This window comes from Palaemon carinicauda, chromosome 23, assembly GCF_036898095.1.
Source record: "Palaemon carinicauda isolate YSFRI2023 chromosome 23, ASM3689809v2, whole genome shotgun sequence".
NCBI classification, from domain to species: domain Eukaryota; kingdom Metazoa; phylum Arthropoda; class Malacostraca; order Decapoda; family Palaemonidae; genus Palaemon; species Palaemon carinicauda.
The window spans coordinates 74814383-74837599 of record NC_090747.1 but is presented as its reverse complement, the minus strand read 5'-3'; the positions used below and the strand labels follow the sequence as shown (position 1 = coordinate 74837599).

Sequence of the window (23217 nt, the reverse complement as noted above, 5' to 3'; positions counted from 1 at the left end):
ATGGAAGAGGTCTCATTTCTGACTGAGGACAGGTAAGTTCACAACAACGTATGAGGATGGAAGTTCTAATGATCAGAAAATGCCCATTCCTTTCAGTTTAAAGGCGACACTCAAGGTTGTGCGGTAGCCTTTAACCGTTAAAACCGAAAGATGTATTTCCTCCCTTAATACAGCAGACATTCTGCTATTGCTGGAATAGTGGTATTGAATGGATTGAGACCCCTTCTGCGGCACCAACCACAGAAGACGTTCCACTTTGCCTGGTAGAATCAAGTTGATAACTTTCGCAGCTATCCAGGCATCCCATTCGTGACTTGTAAAAAACCTCTCGGAGAGGAGATGCTGGATAGTCTCCAGGCGTGAAGGCGTAGCGAAGCTACTGCCTTGTGGAAATGTTGACAAGTTGTTGTCTGTGTAGATTGTGTCGTGGAGGAAGTTTTCTTAAGGGCTCCGTCAGGTGCAGCAGAAGGCCCAGGAACCATTTCGCGTGATGCCATAGCAGAGCTATGAGGGTCATTGAAAGATTGACCATTGTTCTGGTCTTTTTGAGTACTCTTCTCATCAGAGAGAATGGTGGGAATGCGTACACGTCAATGTTGTCCTACCATTGTTGGAATGCATCTTGACAGAGAGCCTTGGGATCTGGGACTGGGGAGCAGTCCAACGGGAGCCTGAAGTTCAGGTCCACAGTCAGGGAATCCCACAAAAGTCAGGACTTTGTTGGCTACTAGATCCACAGACCATTCGTAACCCACTATCTGCGATGCTCTGCTCAGATTGTCGGCGAGCACGTTCCTCTTGCCTGGAATGAAGCAAACTTATAGTGAGACCGAGTAGACTAGTGAGAGCGAGTAGACTTCTGCCCATTTCAGTATCTCTACTGTTAAATGGGATAGGGGCTGCCAATAAGTACCTCCTTGCTCCTTGATGTAAGCTACTACCGTGGCTCATCACCACCATTGAGTCAACTGCCAGGAACTGGTGAAACTCTTTTAGGGCCAGAAAAAAAACGGCCTTGATCTCCAATAGATTTATGTGAAGGTGCTATTCGGACTCTGACCAAAGGTCTAAAGCTGTGTGGTGCCACACGTGGAACCCCCACCCTTCTTTGGATGCGTCCAAGAACAGCATCAAATCAGGAGGAGGGATGAGAAAAATCGTCTGCCAACCACCATTTGAGATCCGTCCTTTCTTCTGATCCCATGGGAATCTGAGTGTCCGAATAATCGAAAGCCTGATTCCAATTGGACTTCAGAAGCCACTGGAGAGATTGAATCCTGAGGCGACCGATGGGAACTAGACGGGGCCAAGTATGATAGATGTCCGAGGAGACACAACCCTTTCTGAGCAGGGATATCTTCTTGAGGAAAGACTTTACGACTTTCCTCAGCCTTGCTATCCTGTCTGATGGGAAGTTTTTATGATGTTTGGTGCCTAATACCAAGCCCAAGTATATCAGTCTTTGAGTGGAAAGCAGGAAAGACTCCTCAAGATTACCACCATGATTCCCAGATCTTGGCAGTCTCAGAAGTTTGTCTCAGTGCTGAAGAAAGTTGCCATCGAGTCTGCTAAGATTAGCCAGTCGTCCTGGTAACAAAGGAGACAGGTGCCAAACCTGTGAGCCCAAGATAACATAGGGCAAACACACTTGTGAAGACCTGAGGTTTTGTGGAAAGGCCAACACACAGCACCTTGAACTGGTATGCCTTGTTGTCAATGTTGAAACTCAGATACTTCCTTGAAGATGGATGGACTGGGATCTGGAAGTATAAGTCCTTTAGATCCCGTATACACGTGAAGTTTTGTGGTCTTATCCCTAGACTGACCGTGTCTGCCGTCTCCATAATGAACTAAGTCTGTTCAACAAACTTTTAGTGATCTCCAGACGCCTTTTCCACAAGAAAAAGTCGACTGAAGAAGACTTAGGAACCATCGAGGACCTCCTGGATAGGACCCTTCTCCACCCAGGTCTGGACTTTGGGCCCCAAGGGCCAGTCCCTTTGCTGATCCCATCGCAAAGGAGCTCACAAGCACTGGACTATTGGTCAGTAGAGGGAAAGACAAAATGAACAGGACGCAATACCCTAAATGAATCGTGGAGATCGTCCAAGGTTTGGCCTTGAGCTGCATCTACCTAGTCCAGCAGCTTTGTAGGCATCCCCCTACTGGTGGACAAGCAGGGAGATGACCTCTCTTAGAGTTTACGGTTTTTACCACCACCTCTCTGATGTTTCCCTCCACGATTGGACTTGTTGCCTTTCCGTTCCTTGACAGAAAAGGGCTTCTAAGACAACTTTGTTTTCGAAACCACTGCTGTAGGGCCTAAGAAGGAGGGAATCCGTGTTGGACTTCCTCCACCTCTCCGCAGCCTGCTCAACGTCCCTTGAATCGAAGAGGAAAAACCACTCCATGGAGGAGTTTCTGAGCCTAGCGATCTCAGTGTTAGGGGCCTGCTGGTGAAAACTCTCGGCCACAGCATCCCATCGGGCAAAAGCCTGGTGTGACGGAGAATATTGAGATGAGATTGGACACAAAGGCAAAGGTCGGTAACCAGAGGAGACAGGATGGACAGTGTCTTTCAAAGAAGACTGAGGAGGCGAAGAGGTGAAAGGACTCTTGTCGCCGACCGACGATGTACGAGCGTGGGATCAGCAGGCTGATCAACAGCAAGCCTCCGAAGAGGAGTCTCTATGTGAGACCCTTTACTAGAAAGCGAACCACTCGTCGGAGAGACAGGCCTCGGACTTTGCTCTCTCCCCCGAAGGATGTTTGTCAGGGGAAGGAGCACAGACCTTAGCAGCGGAAGATGGTGAAGAAGACACAATTGCAGGAGTAGCTGGCAGGGCAGCAGACGAGCCCTCCGAAACAACAAAGTCGACAACCTACAAAGGGTCAACGTCCGACGCTGACGCTATAAAGAGTCAACGAGCGATACCGCGAAAAACGCAGGGTCAATCGCTACCGCCGAGCGAGAGGCAGGGTGGTGAATCAACAACTCTCGGGGAGGCGATTCACGAATCGCTTGATGTTTCAGAATGGTGTTAGCCCACAGGGCCATTACCTGGTGGGCCAGAAAGTCAATGGTGTGGGAGCCAGAGGTCTCCAAAGCCTTCCTGGTACGATAATGAAGAATCGTTAACTATCCTACCTTCCTAGCGACCACAACCACCGCCTTTGGTGGCGGCAGCTGGTGATCCTCTTTGCAGGAGGATGTGACGGACGCCGATGCGTTGGAGAGCGTCGGAAAACCTCTTGCTCAAGACGCGATGGTTATTGCCAACGTGAAGACCAATGACACGATCGATAAGAGGGAGAGTGTCCCCGCATTGACGAGCGATACCGTGAAGACGTGGGAGCGATCGGTACCGCTGCATGAGAGGCAGGTCGGTGTGTCAACGATGGAATAAAATAGTGGTTTGTGTCTAAGAAAACTTGAATGACTTGTGGCTATGAAATAAATATTTTATACACTGTACTGTTATAAGATACTTAATTTTGAATACCCCTCTGTACCCTCCAAAAATGCCTTAATCCGTTATTATTTTTGGGGGTATTGACAGCAGCCCCCTACACTCAGTAGGGAGTGTAAGGAAAGTAAGAGTATCCGGCAAGTACTCTACTAAAACATTACGAATGTGGATTATTACCTGTTACCAGTGTGGTGAGGGTGAGAACGGGTGTAAGAAATGAGTTAGCGGCTAGAGTGGATATGAATGTGTTGAGGTGGTTTGGCCATGTTGAGAGAATGGAAAATGGCTGTCTGCTAAAGAAGGTGATGAATGCAAGAGTTGATGGGAGAAGTACAAGAGGAAGGCCAAGGTTTGGGTGGATGGATGGTGTGAAGAAAGCTCTGGGTGATAGGAGGATAGATGTGAGAGAGGCAAGAGAGCGTGCTAGAAATAGGAATGAATGGCGAGCGATTGTGACGCAGTTCCGGTAGGCCCTGCTGCTTCCTCCGGTGCCTTAGATGACCGCGGAGGTAGCAGCAGTAGGGGACTCAGCAGTATGAAGCTTCATCTGGGGTGGAAATGTGGGAGGTTGGGCTGTGGCACCCTAGCAGTACCAGCTGAACTCGGCCGAGTCCCTGGTTAGGCTAGAGGAACGTAAAGAGTAGAGGTCCCCTTTTTTGTTTTGTTTCTTGTTGATGTTGGCTACCCCCCAAAATTGGGGGAAGTGCCTTTGGTATATGTATGTATGTACCAGTGTGTAGTGGTCTGTGATGCTGCTCTGTATTCATATTATCTTGCCTTTTAACTAGAAGTAAGCTACTGTGTTGTTATATGAGAGTGTGAAGATGATAGGGTGGACAGATCAATGTCATCTACACTACTGTTATAAATGAAGGTCTGCAATGACTCGTGGATGCCTTCATCGTCAGACTGATAGGGGTCAAGTTGGAAAAGAGATTGGGATGACTGGGAATCCTGCTGATTGGAGATCTGAAACTCCTGTTGATTGGAGATCTGAGACTCCTGAAGAAAAAAGAAAAAGTTTACGGAGACCGAGTTTTCCATATTCATACGAGTGAGAGGAACGAAAAGAATTAGCTTATGATATGTTAGTGTCCTGTAATCAAGGAAAAAACTGTAATGAGGTGTTGTATTAAGTAAAGTGCAATACTTTTCATACTGTCCCTTCAATGTGATGTCAACCCTTCTGAAAGCTTTCAGAAACTTCGGTGTAAGAATGAATTGTGTGATGTTGTGATTTTAAGTAATGATGGAAGACAGACACTGGCCCACAGCTGTATTTTGGCATACCATTCTTCAGTTTTGGCTGCTGTACTTCAAAGCAGATTGACGGCAGAGCATGACTGGTCAATATTAAGGCCATTGATTATTAACATTGGGGAAGTTTTGGTAAAGAATTTGCGCATTGAGGGTTCTGCAGCCATGGTCTTGTTAGGATTTTGGGGTTCCGTTTTGTAGCTGTGTGGTGGTATATCTTGAGTGTGGCTTGTTGTTTTTCTCTTGCTTGTACAATATGCAAAAGGAATGCTAATTTTGCCTTTAATTGATTGTTTGGGTTGGCAAAACGATGTTAATGTATTCCTAACAGTTTTTTGTTTCATTTGCAAAAATATTTTTTGTTTTTATGGGGACAAATTTATTGCAGTTCCTTGCAACACGGTGTCCCTTTCATAGCCACTTTTTTTTTTTTTTTATCTTTCCAAGTTATTCATAATTTTTTTTCCCACACTGTATCCGCTTATCAGTACAAACAATTGGTCCCTTTCACCTAATGTTCTAAAATTTTTTCTTGAGCTTGAAATCATTTTACCTAAAGAATATAGAGCTACATAAATTTTACTGATTTCCCAGAAATGAATCAGTGGTCAAGCTACCTGTTAATTCAGTATGTTAAATGAAAGGGAAGATAAAAAGGAACTCAAATTCTAGCTGGGTCCCTTTGCCCAGTATAAATCAAGGGGTGGTGCCCAGAGCTCCGTTCTCTTGATCTGTTACCTAGATTTTTGGGTATTCCACAGTTGTATATTTTTTGTGTAGTGAACGTTGGGTTGTGGTTGGCATTCGGACACTAGGCAGTTCGAGTGCTACCTCTGGCCACAGTCCGCAAAACCACTACAACGATCCTTGAATAGGCGACTCCTGCATAGCTGAGCGTGAAGGCTGACCGATGAGAGATGATTCATGAAGTGAATCACCAACAGGTAAGCAAATACGTTCCAAAGGGAGGTGACGTGACGTTACGACCGAACACTAATTCGCTAAGTGACGGATGAGCAATTCTCAAGACGCTAAAGGTCTAAGCTACATGTGTGGTCGCTGAGGAGAACGCTGTTGGTAACGGTTGCTGATGAGCAGGCGCAAGCTAACGAGCAGGTGAAAGCTGACGAGCAGGCGAAAGCTAACGAGCAGGTGAAGGCTGACGAGCAGGCGAAAGCTAACGAGCAGGCGAAAGCTAACGAGCAGGTGAAAGCTGACAAGCAGGTGAAAGCTAACGAGCAGGTGAAAGCTGACGAGCAGGTGAAAGCTAACGAACAGTTGATTTCCGAGGTGGTGGAAGAACAGGAAGTTCTTGCGTTCTTGGAGATTTTCACGTAGCAGAAGCTTGACAAGAAGTCAAAAGCGTAACCGGTTCACTTGTAGCCCAACGCTTAGGAGATACACGAGTTGTCGATCGTTGACGATGGTCAGGCGATCCACGAGCTGATGGAAGCCTCGGCAATTCACATGTAACTGAACGCTTAGATAGTACAGTACACGAAATGTAGATAGTCGACAATGGTCAGGCAATTCACGAACTGATGGAAGCATCGGTGATTCCAGCTCTGCCGGACGATGGAGAGACTGTTGAGCAGGTGAGCGTTGTGAAGGCTGAGCGATTCATGCCCTGGAGGGCGATTGCGTTCTGAGGGAGAGCGACGCATTACACTGAAATGCTCTGAGCAACAGCCGAACGCTGGCTTGTCGAGCGATGAGCGTTTAAGCGTCGACTAGCTACGAATCACTGGACGAGGAGGTAGGCCGCCGATTCACGCTGATGCAATTCACACACCGTTGGGCGCTTTACGCTTTGACAGTGATCAAAGGGTTTTGGTTAAGAGACACGCGAGAACGCTCTCGGATATAAGATCGAAGTTCCTGACGCTGACGAGTACGCAAATCCTAACAGCTGGAACACCAGGCGATTGTCGAACTAAAAGCAATTCTCGCAGAGCAGGCGAAACACGAGAGGATGAACGAGCTACAGCGATTCTCATATAGCATGCAATTTAGTAGAGGTTGAACTAGTTTACAGCCATACATGATGGCTAGGCAATCTACGAGCTGACGGGACGGTGGGCAATTCTTGCATTAAAGGTCGACGGTGAACCTGACAAGCAGGTGAACATCGAGCATAAGCCTGATGAGACAGAGAACACTGCCAATGAACTGTAGCTGCAGCTCAGGCGGAGAAATGTGACCCTCGTGAGGCCACACATACTCGGGAGAAGATCAAGAACGATCCCTTGCAGGCGACGAATGAACCGAAGTTCGTTGAGGAGAGGCCCATGAAGGAAGCGAAGGTCGAGAACCAAAAGAGGCAGGCTGGGCAGGTTCCTCCAAAGAGGAAGATTGCGGCGGTGAGGATGTGAGAGGCGTCTCTTCGCCATAGGAGCAGGAGCAACCTGAAGGCGCAGAGAAGGACGAACACGGCATTGACTTCTGCCACCAACCCGACGTCGAACAGCAACCGATGGATCAGCAAGCTCACCATCAGCAGGTCTCCGAAGGGATGTCTCTGTGAGAGCCCCTTAACTAAGAAGGGGACCCTTGCAGGAGAGACAAGAGATAATGAAGGGAAGTTTTCCTTCAGAAGGGAGAAACAAGAGCCCAGCATCTGGGGAGGAAAACAAGCCTTGTTCAAGATAAATGTTTGCATCGAACGTTACCAGAGAAAACGTAGCCGGAGCTAGTTCCTCGAGGTTAGCGTGATGATCATGAGCTGCTGCAGGCGCCAGAGAATAGGAAAGTGATGGCACAGTGACAGCAGATTCCCCCGGGACGAAAGGCACTGCGTTTATACGTCGGCTTTCATAGCCGCAAGAAGAAGAACGGCATCCCTAACTGAGGAAAAATAAAAAAAAAATTATGTAACAAAAAACTCCCATGGGAGGAGCACCTAGTCCAGACAGGAAAGGTGTCCACCAAGAAAACAGACACAAATTAAGGACTGCACTCCCGATGAGCGGCAGCGTAAAACTATAACCAAACAATTACAATTACTGTAATTAATTCAGCTGAGAAAAATAACTACTCGAGAGAACCACAACCCTCCAGTGGAAAGGAGGGGAACCCCCACAGAGATGAAGCTGAACACTAAATTACAACAGTTATAATTTTACTAAATTAATGAAGAAAACCATTTGAAAGCACAACCTACTCCGCGAACAGGAAAGGTGTTAGCCCACGAGTGAGCGGCCGCACTCCTTCCCTCAGCAGATTCTTCGAAGAAACAAAGGGGGAAGGCGGCAATAACAGCCGAACGGAGGAGTATTCTAACGATGACAACTCCCCTGAGGCGGCAGCCGGTGCACGGAAGGCCATCCGTCAACAGGAAGACCAATGACCAAGAAGAAAGGTCGGAAGGGAAGGTTCTCCATCCTTGAGAGCCTACAGTACTACGCTGTCACTCGCAAAGCACCAGAAAAGAAACCTACAAACATTTATTTATAAAAACATCAAGTATGTTTTCATATATATAAGTTAAAAAGTCAAGATTAATGGTAGTCCAAAAAAGGTGAGGAGGAAGAGCGGTGACAACCACTCTCCATCTGAGCCAAAAGCAAGGTGAGCTCAATCACAGGTGTGTGAGTGGGAGGGGTAGTTAACCCTAGCTAAATTTTAATGGCTCGTCCTTTCAGCTTCACCGAAAGTAATAACCCCTATAAATAGCGTTGGTTTGTATTTCAGTTACTGAACAAAGTACAGTTCAGAGGAGGATCCACATCCAGCATACGTGTTTCTCCCAGCAATGAATCTTCATTCTTGATAACCTCAACCTTGTTACCAGGCAAAAAAAAGGCAATTCAAGAATATAAATAGGTTAGGTTCTGATGTGCAGTTCTAATAATCAGGAGTTCCAGTCAAATGTTGTGTGCTAGCTAAGCTTGGTAGAATATTGAATTCTAACTTGTCAATATGATAGATGCTAAATAACTTTAGATTTGAAATGAGCTTTAGGTAATTAAAGGTAGAAGAGACTCTCTAGCTGGACACTCCAAAATCAAACTAATCTTCTCTAATCTTAGACAGTGCCATAGCCACTGTACCATGGTCTTCCTTGGGGTAGAGTTCTCTTGAGAGTACAATAAGGCAAACTATTCTGTCTTATTTCTTTTCCTAGTGTTTTTTTTTTAGAATTTAATAGTTTAGATATGGAAGATCGATTCTAATGTTGTTACTGTTCTTAAAATATTTTATTTTACTTGTTCATTATTCTCTTGTAGTTTGTATGGCCTTTCCTCAATGGGCTATTTTTCACCATTGGAGCCCTTGGGCTTATAGCATCTTGCTTTCCCAACTACGGTTGTAGCTTAGCTAGTACAGTAGTAATAAAATAAATAACAACAACAACAATAATAATAATAATAATAATAATAATAATAATAATAATAATAAAAATATGCATCTAGAAATGAAAATAATACTTCATCACATACACTATGGTAGATGTGTAATCAGCACAAACACTTTTAAAATTTCATATCAAAAGTCAATAAGAATGGATGGTATAAACTCAATAATAAATATTAACACAATTACAAAATGCCTTTACATGTATTACAACCTTCCTAATACTGGAGACTAAAAGTAAGACAAAGCAGAGCTGGTTGCGTATAAGAGAATAATGTAATCATATCTCATTTGGGATTCTAAAAATATTTACTAACCATTACACAACACTGGAATAATAAAACGCTTACCATTCGGCAACATAATGTTTGCCCCGTCGATGATGGCTTGAGCTAATTCATATTCTGTGTTCTCCACAGCTAACGCTGCCGCTTTGAGAGCATCCCAAATTTCCCGCCGTCCTTCAAAGGCCGGAGCAGTGTCCCAAAACTCATCTCGTTTGCTCCGGACCTGCCCCTCTGTCAGTGGCATATCAGACTTCCAGCGTATCTTCTCATGTCGGAGAGGTACATTTTTCCCTATTGAAGGACCCCCTGTAGTTAGTTAAAGGTTCAATGACATTTTCTGAGTTAAATAAAACCCTTTTCTTATAACTATTGTTTCTCCATCAAATGCAATTCTCCTTCTACTACACCATACAGCAAGAAATAATAAAACCTAAAATTTTTCTATAAATGTACAGAGCTGTATCAAGATAACACAAAACTACTACTCAATAGTTCTACTGCAGAAGCATAAAAGGGCACAGATATTACCAGCTGCTTGTGATGGCATTAATTCTAGGTGAATAACACTAATGGACATCTTGGAGACAACAAAGGCTTTAAGAAAATGGGACATAAATAATAAGAAAAAAAAACAATCAATATAAAGGTGTGAACTTGTACACAAAACATAGTACAGTACAGTTAAGGGGGCCTAGCCGGTAAGCCAATACAGTATATTCACTTAGCTTTATGTGGTAAAGGAAAATGCGTCTACAAAATATTTTATCAAAATTCCTCTTTCTATCATAGTTACAGGGCAATTAGTAAAAGTACCTCAATAAGCCAAAAACATTAATCCCTACAAGAAAATGCAGTATTTCATCTGGTATCTTAAAATTTTGATAATTATGATATTTTAATTATAAAATAAATTTTTGAATATACTTACCCAGTGAATATATATAGCTGCAACTCTGTTGCTCGACAGACAAAAAACTGTAAAAAAACTCGCCAGCGATCGCTATACAGGTTGCGGGTGTGCCCATCAGCGCCAACTGTCGGCCAGATACCATACTCAATGTAAACAAAGACTCAATTTCTTCTCATCCCACTGCGTCTCTATTGGGGAGGAAGGGAGGGTCGTTTAATTTATATATTCACCGGGTAAGTATATTCAAAAATTTATTTTATAATTAAAATATCATTTTTAAATATTTAACTTAGCCGGTGAATATATATAGCTGATTCACACCCAGGGTGGTGGGTAGAGACCAGTTAAATATGTTTACATCTTATGAGCTAAGAGTTTTTATTTCATTTTAGAAGTTATCAAAATAACAAAAACAAAATAAATAGGTACCTGGTAAGGAAGTCGACTTAGACGATTACTCTGCCTTATAAGTACGTCTTCCTTACGGAGCCTCGCGATCCTCTTAGGATGCTGACAGACCCCTAGGAGCTGAAGTATCAAGGGCTGCAACCCATACAACAGGACCTCATCAAACCCCTAATCTGGGCGCTCTCAAGAAATGACTTTGACCACCCGCCAAATCAACCAGGATGCGAAAGGCTTCTTAGCCTTCCGGACAACCCATAAAAAACAACATTAAAAACATTTCAAGAGACAGATTAAAAGGATATGGAATTAGGGAATTGTAGTGGTTGAGCCCTCACCCACTACTGCACTCGCTGCTACGAATGGTCCCAGTGTGTAGCAGTTCTCGTAAAGAGACTGGACATCTTTCAAGTAAAATGACGCGAACACTGACTTGCTTCTCCAATAGGTTGCGTCCATTATACTTTGCAGAGATCTATTTTGCTTAAAGGCCACGGAAGTTGCTACAGCTCTAACTTCGTGCGTCTTCACCTTAAGCAAAGTTCGGTCTTCCTCACTCAGATGTGAATGAGCTTCTCGTATTAACAATCTGATAAAGTATGACCAAGCATTCTTTGACATAGGCAAGGATGGTTTCTTAACTGAACACCATAAAGCTTCAGATTGGCCTCGTAAAGGTTTAGTACGCTTTAAATAGAACTTAAGAGCTCTAACAGGGCATAAGACTCTTTCTAGTTCATTGCCTACGATCTCCGATAAGCTGGGAATATCGAAAGATTTAGGCCAAGGCCGAGAAGGCAGCTCATTTTTGGCTAGAAAACCAAGTTGCAGCGAACAAGTGGCTTTTTCCGACGAAAATCCAATGTTCTTGCTGAAGGCATGAATCTCACTGACTCTTTTAGCCGAGGCTAAGCATACCAGGAAAAGAGTCTTAAGAGTGAGATCTTTCAGGGAGGCTGATTGTAACGGCTCCAACCTGTCTGACAAGAGGAATCTTAGTACCACGTCTAAATTCCATCCAGGGGTAGCCAAACGACGCTCCTTGGTGGTCTCAAAAGACTTAAGGAGGTCTTGCAGATCTTTATTGTTGGAAAGATCTAAGCCTCTATGCCGGAAGACCGATGCCAACATGCTTCTGTAGCCCTTGATAGTGGGAGCTGAAAGGGATCGTCCTTTTCTCAGGTATAAGAGAAAATCAGCTATTTGAGCTACAGAGGTACTGGTCGAGGATACAGAAACTGACTTGCACCAGTCTCGGAAGACTTCCCACTTCGATTGGTAGACTCTAATGGTAGACGCTCTCCTTGCTCTAGCAATCGCACTGGCTTCCTCCTTCGAAAAGCCTCTAGCTCTCGAGAGTCTTTCGATAGTCTGAAGGCAGTCAGACGAAGAGCGTGGAGGCTTTGGTGTACCTTCTTTACGTGTGGCTGACGTAGAAGGTCTACCCTTAGAGGAAGACTTCTGGGAACGTCTACTAACCATCGAAGTACCTCGGTGAACCATTCTCTCACGGGCCAGAGGGGAGCAACTAACGTCAACCTTGTCCCTTCGTGAGAGGCGAACTTCTGCAGTACCTTGTTGACAATCTTGAACGGTGGGAATGCGTAGAGATCCAGATGTGACCAATCTAGGAGGAAGGCATCTATATGTATTGCTGCTGGGTCCGGGACTGGGGAGCAATAGATTGGAAGCCTCTTGGTCAGCGAGGTTGCAAAGAGATCTATGGTTGGTTGACCCCAAGTGGCCCAAAGTCTCTTGCACACATCCTTGTGGAGGGTCCATTCGGTTGGAATTACTTGCCCTTTCCGACTGAGACAATCTGCTATGACGTTCAAGTCGCCTTGGATGAACCTCGTTACTAGGGAGATGTCTTGACCTTTTGACCAGATGAGCAGGTCCCTTGCGATCTCGTACAACGTCAGTGAGTGGGTACCTCCTTGTTTGGAGATGTACGCCAAGGCCGTGGTGTTGTCCGAGTTTACTTCCACCACTTTGCCTCGAAGGAGATACTCGAAGCTTTTCAAGGCCAGATGAACTGCCAACAGCTCCTTGCAGTTGATATGCATGCTCCTCTGACTCGAGTTCCACAGACCTGAGCATTCCCGACCGTCCAGTGTCGCGCCCCAGCCCAAGTCCGATGCGTCCGAGAAGAGAACGTGGTGGGGAGTCTGAACAGCCAGGGGAAGACCCTCTCTTAGGTTGATATTGTCCTTCCACCAAGTCAGACAAGACTTTATCTTTCCGGAAATCGGGATCGAGACCGCTTCTAGCGTCTTGTCCTTTTTCCAGTGAAAAGCCAGATGGTATTGAAGAGGACGGAGGTGTAGTCTTCCTAGTGATACAAACTGTTCCAGGGATGACAACGTCCCTACCAGACTCATCCACAGCCTGACTGAGCAGCGTTCCTTCTTCCGCATCTTCTGGATGGATAGCAGGGCTTGATCTATTCTGGGGGCTGATCGTCTTGTTGTTCAGCAACGTCCTCATCAGATAGTTCCTCATCCGAAAACTGATGAGGAAACGGCAACGGAGTGGGCAACGTCTGGCTCGCTGAGTCCGGTCGCACTGGTGCATGCGTGACGGAGCCGGACGCAACGTCATGGAACTGCTGCACAGTCTGTGAACTGTCAACAACCATGGGTGCGTGAGGACGCACAGCGTCCACCCGAGACTGTCTAGACCGTCTGGGTTGTGCAGTCAACACCATACCGGGTTGCGGAGGTTGACGCACCGCGTCAAAACAAGTCACCTCTGATGGTTGTTGAACGTCCTGAACGTCAACAACCACCTCCGAGCGTCGCTTAACGTCAACGTGCGGCTGGCAACCCACACTGGGTCGCATCGGTGGAGGAACCACCTCAACTGGTAGACGCGAGAAGGTTACCTCAGCGTCAACAGGACGCACAACCGACCGCTTGGAAGGCTGTTGGCCAGAAGGTTCAGCAGCAACCTTCTCCGCATTAAAGTCCTCCATCAAGGACGCAAGCTTGGACTGCCTGTCTTGCAGCAAAGCCCATTTAGGGTCTACGGGAGCAGGTGCGGCAACAGACGGGGTTAGCGACTGAGGCGGTACCGCTTTCCATCCCTGAAAGCCTTGTTTATGCATGACATAATTGTACAGCAAAACTTCAAAGGCTCGAAAACAGCTGTGAAGTTGACCTGTAAAATCTTGGAGCGTCTCCTGGCCAGGCGCCAGGGAGAGTCTACGAGATTTGAGAAGTCTATCTGGGCAGAGGCAGGAACTCCCAAGCCGAGAACTTCTCTCGTGTCATATCAGACTCTCGCTCTATAAGCCAGTTTAAAAGAAGGGAAAGCAAAGGCTGTATCCCCCAAACTCCTCCTGGTGATAAACCAGTCGCCTAGCAAACGTAAAGCTCTCTAGGAGAGCGAGAGAGCACTAGCTTATAAACAACGGCTTCGAAGTAGCTAGGCCTAGTGTAAGCTCTGACGTTTAGGCGAACGAGGAGCAGCAGTCACAAAAAGATCCGGACAAAGATCCTTAAAAATCAGCATGATTTAATTAAAGTCCATAGAGGGCTAAGCAGCTTTAGGCTCCTCTCCGTCTGACAGAGTCCTCAAGGGAATATCAGTAGGAGGGGGAACAGCAACTTCCTCATCTAAAGGAACCTTGTCCGATAATAGCTGAGTCTCAAGCAAGGGAGAGACCTACCGTGGTGGCAATGCTTTACAAGCAGAGTCCACACGCACTGGTGCATTAGTAGCGGACCAGGACGCAACGTCATGTAACTGCTTGACAGTCTGTGAACTGTCAACAACAACAGGTGCGAGAGACCAGGACGCAACGTCATGTAACTGCTTGACAGTCTGTGAACTGTCAACAACAACAGGTGCGTGAGGACGCACAGCGTCCACTCGAGACTGCTTTGACTGCCTAGACTGAGCAGTCAAAACAACTCTAGAATGCGGAGGTTGACGCACAGCGTCAAAACAAGTCAACTCCGATTGTTAGCGAACGTCCTGAACGTCAACAGGAGCATCAGCAAGTGGCCTAACGTCCAAATGTGGCTGAAAATCCACACGAGACCGCATCGAGTGTGGTTCTAAACAACCTGACTGACGTGACTTAGCTACGCCAACGTCAACAGGATGCACAAAGGAACGTTAGGTTGGCTGAAAGCCAGGATCTCGATGAGATAAACGGCTAGGCTCAACGGACTAATCGGCAGAATAGTCTTCCATAAGGGAGGCAAGCATATTCTGTATGTCTTGCCGTACAACCCATTTAGGATCAACGGAAATGGTTGCGGTAAGAGACGAGGGTAACGTCTGTGACCGCAACACTTTGCCAACAAAAAAGACTCTCGGAGTCTGTGTTACGCTTTTGTTAGGCGGCGAGCAGTTTTCCGATGACTGCATAGGGTCAGAGCTGTCCTAATGGCTGCAACCAGGACGCTGGACCTGTCCTGAAAGGACTGACTTTCGCTTAAGGGCCTCGAAACCTTGTTTCAGGTTTCTTATGCGAAAAGCCTTCGGATGACGAAGAGAAAATTGTCTCTCTCGCCTTATGGTAGGGGAGATCTTGGTAAGATACACCCGATACCATAGAGGGAAACGTCTGTTCGCTGATCAAGGCCTCTCGAACCCATAAGTCATACGACATTACTTCTCCCCTGGGCTTGGGAGCTTGCAAGAGGTCCCGGACTAGGTGAACGACAGGCACGAACAGACGAACCCTCGGACGCAACACTGTAACACTTTGCGCAATATCACTTTATCACTACGATTTTCTGTTTTGCACTTATTTCACTGAAATCGAAACTTTTACTGATTTCTACCTGAAGCACGCAATTCTACCCTCATCAAAAGGTAGTAAATGCGAAATCAGTCGTATAATGCAAGCACATTAATACCAGCAAAAAAACAGTAAACATCTTTTAAGATAAAAAAATTCAGTGGTTGGGGAAGAGAATAAACACTAGTTCATTCAAAACTACGTTTTCAATCTCTCACCGTACATTGCCTGGGGACGAGAATAAAACTAAAAACGTTTTATCCTTTCTCCCCGTACAGAGACTAGGGACGAGAGTAACTCGAGAACAACGTTATCCGCTTGAACGGAACGTTTTCTCTCCTCTCTCTCCCTCCGTCTCTATCTCTCTCTCTCTTTCTCTCTTGATTTCGCACCTAAGAGAAGAGCCCAATTACGTTTCGTCAAAAAAACATGTTATTTGACCAAAGGAAAAAACTGAAAGGTTTTTCAATTAAAAAGTTCCTTTAAAATAGAATTTAAAACATTTAAGCTTTGAAAGAAGAATGAACAAAACGTCAGAATCGATTTACTGTACTCTTTCTGCAAAGTGAAACCGTGATACTCTCTCTCTCTATCGTAACGATAGAGCGCAAACTGCGTAGCATAAATAAACTAAACGTTAGTTCATCTTTGAAAACAGTACGAAGACTATTCAAGAAATTCTTTCATAAAATATTTCATTTAAAAAGTTTTAAATCATTAGCTCTTTAAAAGCTATTTACGATTGAAAGGGCTCAACGTTGTTTAACTTCGGTTTCCAAGTTAGGACCGCCTACTCTCAGGAAAGGTCGCATATAAACAAAACATTAAAATTTATTTTTTTATGTTTATTATAAATGGAAAGTTAATCGAAGAGGCCTAATAAAGGCGGTGAGATATAAAATATATAGAGGAAAATCTATAATTAATTTATAACGTGATAAGATAATTACTAAAAGCCTAAACACACTTCCGTCTAAGGGAAGGGTCGGCCATTTAAAAGTCAAAGAAAGTCCATACTCTCTTTGTCACCAAAAATTAAATCTATCCAAAACGAGTTCAAGATTTAAGATGAAGATAAAACACCTGCACTGCGAAAGCTCAAACCAAAATGAAGTACTTCACCAAATATGATGAGAAAACTCCAGGTTCTACAGCGAGTAAAAGTACGTCTTGTCGACACGTCGACAGAGAAGAAATTGAGTCTTTGTTTACATTGAGTATGGTATCTGGCCGACAGTTGGCGCTGATGGGCACACCCGCAACCTGTATAGCGATCGCTGGCGAGTTTTTTTACAGTTTTTTGTCTGTAGAGCAACAGAGTTGCAGCTATATATATTCACCGGCTAAGTTAAATATTTAAAAATTACATTTTAATATATAAAAAATTGTGAGCAATGACATCTGTATAGATTCAATGAGTCACAAGACAGGAAGTTATGATTACACCCATCCGTGCTAGCACTAACCTCAAAGTACACGTTTGAGTTTGACCTCTGACATTCGCTCACTTTCTTAGTTTTGGCAAGAATTTCATCATGCCAAAGAGGACAAGACAATTTCAACATCCCGCTAACATAAGGAAGAAGAAAATTTGCTTTAATAAGAGTTCAGAAGTGGGTAAAATGACAAATTCGTAGATAATTTGTATTTTTCCTAACCATACAAACCTTAGCTATTTAAATAGGGTATTACTTTCGGCGTAGCTGAATGACAAGCCATTAGATTTTTAACGAGGGTTAACTATCCCCTCGCTCGTTAGCAGGGGGTAGGGGAGGGGTAGCTAACTACCCCTCCCCCCTCACACACCGGTGAACTGATTCACTTCGCTTAGAGGTAGGACTTCACGGGGGACAGGGCTGACGGGCAAGTATGATTAAATAGCTAAGGTTTGAATGGTTAGGAAAAATACAAATTATCTACGAATTTGTCATTTGTTCCGTAACCGAAATACAAACCACGCTATTTAAATAGGGTGACTTAACCATTAGGTAGGGTGGTAAATCCCAGCCTTACTGGCTTTGGCTTTGCCCGGGGACTCAGAATCCGAGTGTGTAGCACTCGAGATAAGGAGTCCCTGCACCTCGCAAATCCCTTGGTCTGCAAGGAACGTGCGGCCTACGTAAGCTTGTGTGTGAAAGAATGAAGTGTGACTCGTCCTAGGAAGTTGACCTGGAATCCTTTAGATGGAATTCTAGGATAGGACGTTCCCAATACCACCTCGTCAGGATATGGAGGACGCGACAGTATTATCTTAATACTAGGAACACAAGGAAGCATGGTTTACCTGCAGTGGTTTGAGGTCAGCTGTGCAGAGAACTCAGGATGCTGCTTCCCCAAGAGAGGGGAGGATGAAGAAAAGAGTAAGTGCCAGGCATACTTTTTCATTCATGCAGACTAAAACCGGGTAACAATGCCCTCAACCTTCTGCTACTTGTCCATTAAGGAGCCTGAGGTTTAGACCAGCTGTTGTGCAGCCACCACAGGGCCGATAGAGAACGTATCGAGCTTCCTGTGGGTCACGTCCTGCAGGTAGTGGGCTGTGAAGGTCGTTTGACGCTTCCAGACCCAGCTTGTAGAACCTGCGTCACAGAGTAATTTCTCTTGAATGCAAGGAACGTAGCGATGCCTCTGACATCGTGTGCTCTAGGGCGACGTGACGGAGGAGGGTCTGGATTCAGGGAAAGGTGGATGACCCTGCGGATCCATGCTGAGATGGTGTTCTTAGTGACCCTCCTCTTCGTCCTGCCTGTGCTCACAAACAATGCTCGCACTCGAGGACGAGCTGCGGCTGTTCTCTTAAGATGGAGCCTCAGACTCCTTACTGGGCACAGTAGGAGATGGTCTGGGTCATCTGTTACAGAACGGAGACTCGAAATACGGAAGGAGTCGAACCATGGGTCCGGAATCCCAGGATTTTGAGTCTTAGCCACAAACTCAGGGACGAACCCGAACCTTACCTCCCCCCATCCCCTTGAATGGGCGACGTCGTACGAGAGACCATGAAGTTCACTGACTCGCTTGGCCGAGGCCAATGCGAGTAGGAACACCGTCTTCCAAGTCAGGTGACGATCAGAAGCCTGGCGTAATGGTTCGAACGGAGGTCTCTTAAGAGACCTGAGGACTCGAACCACGTTCCATGGAGGAGGTCTCACTTCCGACTGAGGGCAGGTAAGTTCGTAGCTTCGTATGAGTAGAGAAAGTTCCAGCGAGGAGGAAATGTCCATTCCTTTCAGCCTGAAGGCCAGGCTTAAAGCTGAGCGATAGCCTTTCACTGCCGAGACTGAAAGGCGCATTTCTTCCTGCAAATACACAAGAAACTCCGCTATTGCTGGAATAGTGGCATCGAGAGGAGAGATATCCCTTCCACGACACCAATCACAGAAGACTCTCCACTTCGCCTGGTAGACCCCTGCGGATGACTTTCGCAGGTGCCGAGACATCCTTTCCGCAACTTGTTGCGAAGAGCCTCTCTCTGTGAGGAGATGCTGGATAGTCTCCAGGCATGAAGCCGAAGCGATGCTACGGCTTTGTGGAAGATGTTGCAGTGTGGTTGCTCGAGTAGCTCGTGTCATGGAGGAAGTTCTCTCGGGAGTTCCATCAGGAGCTGCAGAAGGTCCGGGAACCACTCTGCATGATGCCATAGCGGAGCTATTAGAGTCATTGACAGGTTGACCGATATTCTGGTCTTGTTGAGCACCCTTCTCATCAGACAGAACGGTGAGAAGGCATAAACGTCGATGTTGTCCCACCGTTGTTGGAAGGCATCTTGCCAGAGTGCCTTGGGGTCCGGGACTGGGGAACACTACAGCGGAAGCTTGAAGTTCAAGGCTGTCGCAAACAGGTCCACCGTCGGGGAACCCCACAAAGTCAGGACTTTGTTGGCTACTAGAGGATCCAAAGACCACTCGGTACTCACTATCTGCGATGCTCTGCTCAGACTGTCGGCGAGCACATTCCTTTTGCCCGGAATGAAGCGAGCCGATAGTAGAATCGAGTGGACTTCGGTCCATCTCAGTATCTCTACAGCAAGATGGGATAGCTGTTGTGAAAAGGTACCTCCCTGCTTGTTGATGTAAGCCACTACCGTGGTGTTGTCGCTCATCACCACCACGGAGTGACCCGCCAGGGTTTGTTGGAACTGTTTAAGTGCCCGATATACGGCCTTCATCTCTAGCAGATTTATGTGGAGGCACTTTTCTGATTCTGACCATAGGCCTGAGGTCCTGTGGTTCAGAATGTGGGCCCCCCCACCCTTCTTTTGAAGCGTCCGAGAACAGCATCAAATCCGGGGGGAGGACGAGAAAATCCACTCCCTTTCGTAGGTTTTCGTCTGTCACCCACCACTGAAGATCCGTCTGTTCCGCAGGACCCATAGGGACCAGAATGTCCGGGGAATCGTGGCCTTGATTCCACCGGGACTTGAGCCGCCATTGCAGGGATCTCATCCTGAGGCGGCCGTTTGGAACTAGATGGGCCAAGGAGGAAAGGTGACCTAGGAGACGTAACCACGATTGGGCTGGAAGCTCTTCTCGTCTGAGGAAAGGATCTGCGACCCTCCTCAGCCTTGCTATACTGTCGTCTGATGGAAAGGCTTTGTGGAGATTGGTGTCCAATATCATGCCTAGATATACCAGTCGTTGAGATGGAAGCAGAAGACTTCTCGAGATTTACCATGATCCCTAGATCTTGTCAAATTCCCAGAAGCTTGTCTCGGTGTCGAAGAAGGGTCGATTCCGAGTCTGCCAGGATCAACCAGTCGTCCAGATAACGGAGGAGACGGATGCCGATCCTGTGTGCCCACGAAGAGATCAGGGTGAACACTCTGGTGAATACCTGGGGTGCTGTGGAGAGACCCAAACACAGCACCTTGAACTGGTAGATCTTGTTGTCTAGGCTGAATCTCAAGTACTTCCTGGAAGACGGATGGATTGGGATCTGGAAGTACGCGTCCTTCAGATCCAGTGTACACATGAAGTCTTGCGGTCTCACTGCAAGTCTGACCGTGTCCGCTGTCACCATGCTGAACGGAGTTTGTTTGACAAACTTGTTCACAGCTGAGAGGTCGATGACTGGTCTCCAGCCTCCAGACGACTTCTTTACAAGAAAGAGTCGACTGAAGAAGCCTGGGGAGCCGTCGACGACCTCTTGGAGAGCGCCCTTCTTCAACATGGTCTCGACTTCTGCCCGAAGGGCTTGCCCCCTTGCCCGTTGAGATGCCTCATCAGAGTCAAGACTTGCCAGAAGGCATGTTCTGACTCTTGCTGCTCTCCTCCTGGTGAACTGGCAGCAAAGTCTCCTGTCCCCAGATGCTCTACTTGGGGGGGACACGTGGACGTTCTCCTGGGGTCTCGCTGGCTCTGGTCGAATCCTGGAAGACGACTTCGGGATAGTCTTCGAGTCCTTTGGTTCCCTACTAGGAGGGATGCAGGACTCCAGCAACGAAGTCTGATGGCTCTTCTCCGCCCCAACACGGGACGATTCTCCTACTCGCGGAGGGGTTTCTCCCATTGGTGCAGTGGGAGAAGGCCTCACCTCGGTAGATTCCCGAGGACGGAAAAGCTTCGTCCACAGGAGAAAAGGAGAGAACGTCTGAGGGGGGGGGAAGGAGCCTTCCTTACGGACTTCTTAGGAGCCAGTTTGACCCTGGGAGAAGTCACCACGATCTCTACTCCTCTCTTCTTCTTCAGTGGGGTAGGAGCTGCCGTTGGTTTGAGACCCAAATCAGCGAAGGCAGGCTTAACAGCCTGGACGACAGCTCTGATAAGGGACCCAAACCATGGCTGCTTACTGACAGACGCAGTGTCAGAGACTCCCGCTGGAGGGAAGGGGATCAGACGATCCTTCGGAGTAGATACCACAGAGCCTGCCTGAAAAGAAAGGGAAGAAGATTGGTGCCTAGACCTCTCTAAAGACCTCCCCTCCTCCTGCGAGCGCGCTGTTCTGCGCTTGCGGGGGGGGGGGGGACCATGAAGAAGATGACGTGAATGCTCTCGTTCCTGAAGACTTGCTAGGAAGCTCGCGTTGCGAAACCCGGAGCGAATTGCGCTTGGGCTCGCGCTGGCGTTCGCGCGATGGAACAATCCCAGGTTCACGCGCGGGCGAACATTTGCCCACGTGTGCGTGCGCGCGGAGATGAAGGCGCGGGCGTGGGTGCAGATGCGCGATCTGGAGAAGACAGATGGGGCACAGGATCAGCAGGCTTAGAAGCGCGTGAAGGAGACTGCTTGTGGGGGCGTCGTGTCCCGTCCACCTCTGGAAGTGCGCACGGTAGGAGCTGGAACCTGTGGGCACGAAGGTGACTGCATGCGATGGCGCGTAGGCGAGGGTTGACGAGAGGGAGAGTTCCGAGGGCGCACAGGTGAACACTGGCGAGAAGGCGAAGGATGAGGCTTCCTTCCTACGCCCAGATCCGAAGATCGTGGGCGCGCAGGCGAGCGATGGCGCGTAGTTACGCGCTGGCGCACAGGGGAAGTTCGCTGGCGAGTTGGAGATCGTGGGCGCGCGTGGCGCGTATCAGGATCAGGGCGCGCAGAAGTGCGCTGGCGAGGAGGAGATTGCTGGCGTACATGAGATCGCTGATGCGCAGGAGAGAGCTTGCGAGCAGGAGAGCGCTGGCGAGCAGGAGATCGATGGCGAGCAGGAGAGCGCTGACATGTCGACTGCCATAGGAGATCGCTGGTACATTGTTTCCGGCACAGGAAGACTCTCAGCAACAGCAGGAACAGGAGAAGGCTTGCACGCAACCGTGGGCGCACAGGTAAAACCTGGCACTTAAGGGACTTGGTCACATTGGGAGACAAGCCCTTTTTCCCCGAAGGGACCGGTGCCCGTTGGATAATGGGGTGCGAGGGCGCCCACTGCACATCAGCTGCCACGAACGGTGAAGGAGGATCAGCAGGTCTGGCAGGCGTAGGAGATCGCGAACGATCTACAGAGAGGTCCAGAGATGCGGCTGCAACAGTCGACTCACGACAAAGAGGATCCTCTGCGGGGGACGGCGAGGGCGAGGAGCCGAAGAGGCGCCTCCTAACTCCCTTGTGGGGAGAAGGAAGAACTCTATGGCAAAGAGGAGGGCGAGCATTGCGACGGATACTGTACATCCTCTGGGAGCAAGAACACCATCGTCGGTCCTCCGAAGAGGAGTCTCTGTCAGTTAACTCCCCCGAGGGGTAGAATCACCTGCAGGAGAGACCGTTGGACTCGAAGGATGTACGGAGGGGGGAACTGAGCCTTCAGCAACATCAGCAGCCAAGGCAGGGGTTTGACCCGACCCGTCGGAAGCCTCTGCCACAACAACGTCGATGATAGACAGAGGGTCAACCTCCACTATCACCGGCGACTGTTTGACAGCTGCGCCCAACTGGATCAAGTCAAACACGGCTTCCTTGGAGGGCGAACCCTTAAGCCCCAAGGAAGCCCAAAGCTGCAATAAATCATCATTATAAACAGAAACAGATAAATCCTCCCCCGGAGGAGGAGCTGCCTCGCTATGGGAGGCAACTCCCTCTCCCGAACCCCGAGGTCGGTCGACAAAAGAACGGCCTACGCTACCACTCGACAGCCTCTCACGAGAGACCGATTGAGCGGGAGCTTCGGGGAACGGAAGAAGAGTCCTTGGAATTTTCCTTCTTCTGATCCCGCTTAGACTTCTTCTTCCGTCACCGGGAAAACCTCTCCCACTGGGAGGTAGACCACTCCCTGCTCTCACTGCACACTTTATCCTTATCACACCGTTGACCTCTGCAGAACGGACACAAGGTGTGAGGGTACATCTCGACCGCT

The 23217-nt window shown here is 47.5% G+C and overlaps 1 protein-coding gene across 5 annotated transcripts in view; it reads right to left on the bottom strand.

Moving 5' to 3' along the window:
* The window catches only part of LOC137617177 (ubiquitin domain-containing protein 1), an 89732-nt gene that overhangs the window by 27525 nt on the left and 38990 nt on the right, over positions 1-23217 (bottom strand). For 3 of the 5 annotated variants that reach the window (XM_068347047.1, XM_068347048.1, XM_068347050.1), the window contains one exon: positions 9431-9673. In XM_068347047.1, coding sequence (XP_068203148.1) covers positions 9431-9673 — 243 coding nt within the window. The remainder of the gene's footprint in view (positions 1-9430; positions 9674-23217) is intronic. The other 2 variants (XM_068347049.1, XM_068347051.1) reach the window with 1 other exon arrangement.